Below are 5,534 nucleotides of genomic sequence, written 5' to 3'. Positions count from 1 at the left end.
ACTCCCCTGGTAGTAATGCACTATATAGAGAATGTAATCCATTACTCCCCTGGTAGTAATGCACTATGTAGAGAATGTAATCCATTACTCACCTGGTAGTAATGCACTTTATAGAGAATGTAATTCATTACTCCCCTAGTAGTGATGCACTATATAGAGAATGTAATCCATTACTCCCCTGGTAGTAATGCACTATATAGAGAATGTAATCCATTACTCCCCTGGTAGTAATGCACTATATAGATAATGTAATCCATTACTCCCCTGGTAGTAATGCACTATATAGAGAATGTAATCCATTACTCCCCTGGTAGTAATGCACTATATAGATAATGTAATCCATTACTCCCCTGGTAGTAATGCACTATATAGAGAATGTAATCCGTTAATGTGAATTTATTAATGTTCTACAGTAATAGATTCCACATTCATATAATTATCAAAATACACAAATAAACACATCAACAGATACATTTAAACAAACGCAATCCAGACAGTCTACCATATCATAGTTATGATATTAGTTAAATTGCTCTGAATGTTTTCGTGTGGGATACGAGAGGTTTTGTATTCATACATTAGTAGTACAACACTGTTACTATGGGAATTAAGTTGTTAACAGTCACTCGAAGAATCATCGTGATGAAAAGCTACACAGGGACTCCGTGCTTACTGATCTCCTAGCAAACCGAACACTTTTTCTCACTTTAAAATAATGCTTCACGACTGTCTTTAAATCAAATCAAATCCAATTTTATTTGTCACATACACATGGTTAGCAGATGTTAGTGCGAGTGTAGCGAAATGCTTGTGCTTCTAGTTCCGACAATGCAGTAATAACCAACAAGTAATCTAACCTAACAATTCCAAAACTACTGTCTTATACACAGTGTAAGGGGATAAAGATTATGTACATAAAGATATATGAATGAGTGATGGTACAGAGCAGCATAGGCAAGATACAGTAGATGGTATCGAGTACAGTATATACATATGAGATGAGTATGTAAACAAAGTGGCATAGTTAAAGTGGCTAGTGATACATGTATTACATAAGGATGCAGTCGATGATATAGAGTACAGTATATACGTATGCATATGAAATGAATAATGTAGGGTAAGTAACATTATATAAGGTAGCATTGTTTAAAGTGGCTAGTGATATATTTACATCATTTCCCATCAATTCCCATTATTAAAGTGGCTGGAGTTGGGTCAGTGTCAATGACAGTGTGTTGGCAGCAGCCACTCAATGTTAGTGGTGGCTGTTTAACAGTCTGATGGCCTTGAGATAGAAGCTGTTTTTCAGTCTCTCGGTCCCAGCTTTGATGCACCTGTGCTGACCTCGCCTTCTTGATGATAGCGGGATGAACAGGCAGTGGCTCGGGTGGTTGATGTCCTTGATGATCTTTATGGTCTTCCTGTAACATCGGGTGGTGTAGGTGTCCTGGAGGGCAGGTAGTTTACCCCCGGTGATGCGTTGTGCAGACCTCACTACCCTCTGGAGAGCCTTACGGTTGAGGGCGGAGCAGTTGCCGTACCAGGCGGTGATACAGCCCGCCAGGATGCTCTCGATTGTGCATCTGTAGAAGTTTGTGAGTGCTTTTGGTGACAAGCCGAATTTCTTCAGCCTCCTGAGGTTGAAGAGGCGCTGCTGCGCCTTCTTCACGATGCTGTCTGTGTGAGTGGACCAATTCAGTTTGTCTGTGATGTGTATGCCGAGGAACTTAAAACTTGCTACCCTCTCCACTACTGTTCCATCAATGTGGATAGGGGGGTGTTCCCTCTGCTGTTTCCTGAAGTCCACAATCATCTCCTTAGTTTTGTTGACGTTGAGTGTGAGGTTATTTTCCTGACACCACACTCCGAGGGCCCTCACCTCCTCCCTGTAGGCCGTCTCGTCGTTGTTGGTAATCAAGCCTGCCACTGTTGTGTCGTCTGCAAACTTGATGATTGAGTTGGAGGCGTGCGTGGCCACGCAGCGGGGAGGAGATGTTGTTACCTACCCTCACCACCTGGGGGCGGCCCGTCAGGAAGTCCAGTACCCAGTTGCACAGGGCGGGGTCGAGACCCAGGGAGACCCAGCTTGATGACGAGCTTGGAGGGTACTATGGTGTTAAATGCTGAGCTGTAGTCAATGAACAGCATTCTCACATAGGTATTCCTCTTGTCCAGGTGGGTTAGGGCAGTGTGCAGTGTGGTTGAGATTGCGTGGTCTGTGGCCCTATTTGGGAGGTAAGCAAATTGGAGTGGGTCTAGGGTGTCAGGTAGGGTGGAGGTGATATGGTCCTTGACTAGTCTCTCAAAGCACTTCATGATGACGGAAGTGAGTGCTACGGGGCGGTAGTCGTTTAGCTCAGTTACCTTAGCTTTCTTGGGAACAGGAGCAATGGTGGCCCTCTTGAAGCATGTGGGAACAGCAGACTGGTATAGGGATTGATTGAATATGTCCGTAAACACACCGGCCAGCTGGTCTGCGCATGCTCTGAGGGCGCGGCTGGGGATGCCGTCTGGGCCTGCAGCCTTGCGAGGGTTAACACGTTTAAATGTCTTACTCACCTCGGCTGTAGTGAAGGAGAGACCACATGTTTTCGTTGCAGGCCGTGTCAGTGGCACTGTATTGTCCCTTATCTAACAGTAAAGGGAAGGTATCACTGTGTCTTCCCACAGGAGGGGATTTTATGTCTTTCTCCCCGAGGACAGGAGAGTCTTTCTCTGTCTCAGTCGCTATCTTCCATAATGGACAGGTCACTCTGTCTGTCCTCACAGTGGATAGGTGGACAGGTAAGTCTGTCTGTGTCTGTCTGTCCCACATTGTCTCTTCTACAGTGTTAGAATAGACAATACCACTCTATGGATCTCTGTAGAAAGATCAGTCAGTCTCCATAATGTCTCTGTCCCAGTCTGTCTCTTCCACTGTCAGTCTCCATGTCTCAGAGGCCAGTGAGCTAGTTTCCCTGCCAGGTCCCGTTGGTCTTGTTCAGAGAAGTGCTACTCCCATGTTTACTGTCTCCTGAGGCCTTCATGGCCAGCTCTGCTGTGTCTGCCATCGGCTGCTTGTCCTCTTGCTCCGTCTCCCGGTGGTAGAAGTAGTTGAAGTTGGACACGATGACGGGGACGGGCAGGGCGATGGTCAGCACGCCAGCGATGGCGCAGAGTGTCCCCACCATCTTTCCCCCCATGGTGATCGGGCACATGTCTCCGTAACCCACTGTAGTCATGGTGACCACAGCCCACCAGAACCCGTCGGGGATGCTGACGAACTGCGTGCTGGGCTCGTCCACCTCGGCGAAGTAGATGGCGCTGGAGAAGAGGATGACTCCGATGAAGAGGAAGAAGATGAGCAGGCCCAGCTCCCGCATGCTGGCCTTCAGTGTCTGGCCCAGGATCTGGAGCCCCTTGGAGTGTCTGGACAGCTTGAAGATCCTGAACACCCTGACCAGGCGGATGATACGAAGGATGGCCAGAGACATTGCCTGGCTGGAGTTCTGGTCCGGGGTGGTGACCAGCTCCGTTACCAAGGTGACGAAGTACGGGATGATGGAGACAATGTCGATGATGTTCATGAGGTTGTGGAAGAAGTCGCTCTTGGAGGGACAAACCACGAAGCGCACAGCCAGCTCGAAGAAGAACCAGACGATGCAGGCCGTCTCGATGATGAAGAATGGGTCGGAGAACGTGGAGGTGATGGTTTTGGGCTTGGCCGAGGGCAGGAACAAGGTCCCGAGGCCGCCCAGCGATTGGCTCCCATCCAAAGGCATCAGATGCGTGACGGTGGTGGGTAGGACGGGGTCCAGGGAGTTTTCCCGGAACTCCGGCAGCGTCTCCAGGCAGAAGATGATGATGGAGATAACGATGACAAACACGGAGACCAGCGCCATGCCGCGTGCCGCGTTGGAACTCTCGGGGTACTCGAACAGCAGCCAGAATTGGTGATACATCTCATTGGTCGGGAGAGGGATCTCCACTTCCTTGATGAAGCCCTCGTCCTCTCTGAACTGCTCCATGGCGTCGCTCCCCAGCTCATAGAACACGATCTCATCAGCAAACACATCCAGTGGAACGTTGGCCGGCCGACGGATCTTCCCTCCTGACTGGTAGTAGTACAGGATTCCATCGAAGCTGGGCCGGTTCCTGTCGAAGAAATACAGGTTCCTCATGGAGTCAAAGTAGTCCACCCTCTTCCTAGGGTCCCCCAGAAGGGTCTCGGGGAACTGGTTGAGGGTTTTGAGCTGCGTCTCGAATCGTAGCCCGGCGATGTTGATGATGACCTTTTGGCCTCCGTCGTCTAGACCTGTCTTGTCCACAAACAGATCCTCACAGCACTCCTTAGCCAGCTGGCTGAAGATGGTCTCGCTCTGCATCTGGGTCTCACTATTAAGCAACTTCTGCCAGTTGGTGATGATGCTGGCACATCTAGGGTGCCCCCTCCTGCTGTGGGCTGGCATGAGGGGCGACTGAGGCACGCCCAAATTATTGGGGGACGGGGACGGGCATGGGGAGGTGTGCCAAATGTGGGGGTTGTGTGAGGAGGGACGGTGAGGCTGGGGGGTTGAGGTGTGGTTGGGCAGGGGGGAGGAGAAGTGGTGAGAGCCGGGGAAGGAGCATTGTTCGGGGGGAATGTCGACCGCCAGGGCAGCGGTCTCATCAGGGTAATCTGAGTTGTCCAGTTCATTTTCCAGGCTGCTGTCGATGTCGTCCAGACTCTCAAAGTCCACCATAGCCACCTCCATGGTTTCTGCAGCTGCTGCTGTTCCCACAGTCCCAGAGACCAGGACCCTAACAAAGACCCTTAGCCCGAGGCCTAGGAAATCCAGGTGAGGAGATCCAGGTGAGGAGATCCAGGGAGGATGGCAGCCTTCAGCCCCAGGCCTGGCTGTATGGCCAGAGAGAGAGGCTGACCTCAGACTCTAAGGCCCAGAGAGAGAGGCTGTCCTCAGGCTCTAAGGCCCAGAGAGAGAAGCTGTCCTGAGACTAAGGCCCAGAGAGAGAGGCTGTCATCAGACTCTAAGGCCCAGAGAGAGAGGCTGTCCTCAGGCTCTAAGGCCCAGAGAGACAGATGGAGGCAGTCTTCAGGGTAACAGGCTCTCCAGCAGTCAACAGATGGTTCCTCACCTCTGCTACCCTCTCCTTCTCAAACCTGAAGTGGGGGCCCAGGAGAGAAAAATAAATGCAGTGATTATTGTTATTTAACTTGCTTTGGCAATGTAAACATATATATATTTAAAAATATATATATATATATATATCACCTTTATTTAACCAGGTAGGCCAGTTTGAGAACAAGTTCTCATTTACAACTGCGACCTGGCCAAGATAAAGCAAAGCAGTTCGACACATACAACGACACAGAGTTACACATGGAGTAAACAAAACATAGTCAATAATACAGTACAAAAATAAGTACAAAAGGAAACAAAAAGTCTATATACAAGTGAGTGCAAATGAGGTAAGATAAGGGAGGTATAAGGCAATAAATAGGCCATGGTGGTGAAGTAGTTACAATGTAGCAATTAGACACTGGAATGTTAGAT

General features: G+C 49.2%; 1 protein-coding gene across 1 annotated transcript; it reads right to left on the bottom strand.

The window, feature by feature from the left end:
• Nucleotides 1-2,235: 2,235 nt before the first annotated feature.
• On the bottom strand, nt 2,236-4,899 carry kcna10a (potassium voltage-gated channel, shaker-related subfamily, member 10a). Its single transcript, XM_065021010.1, has one exon. It carries the CDS (start codon nt 4,731-4,733, stop codon nt 2,949-2,951), a length of 1,785 nt encoding a protein of 594 aa, XP_064877082.1. The 5' UTR covers nt 4,734-4,899; the 3' UTR covers nt 2,236-2,948.
• Nucleotides 4,900-5,534: the final 635 nt, after the last annotated feature.

The sequence above is a fragment of the Oncorhynchus nerka genome, linkage group LG7, assembly GCF_034236695.1.
Source record: "Oncorhynchus nerka isolate Pitt River linkage group LG7, Oner_Uvic_2.0, whole genome shotgun sequence".
Taxonomy (NCBI): domain Eukaryota; kingdom Metazoa; phylum Chordata; class Actinopteri; order Salmoniformes; family Salmonidae; genus Oncorhynchus; species Oncorhynchus nerka.
This window is presented reverse-complemented; position numbering and strand designations above follow the sequence as displayed.

What these genes read in the sequence shown, in the direction of transcription:
- kcna10a (XM_065021010.1), bottom strand. Translation starts at nt 4,733, where the DNA reads ATGGAGGTGGCTATGGTGGACTTTGAGAGTCTGGACGACATCGACAGC.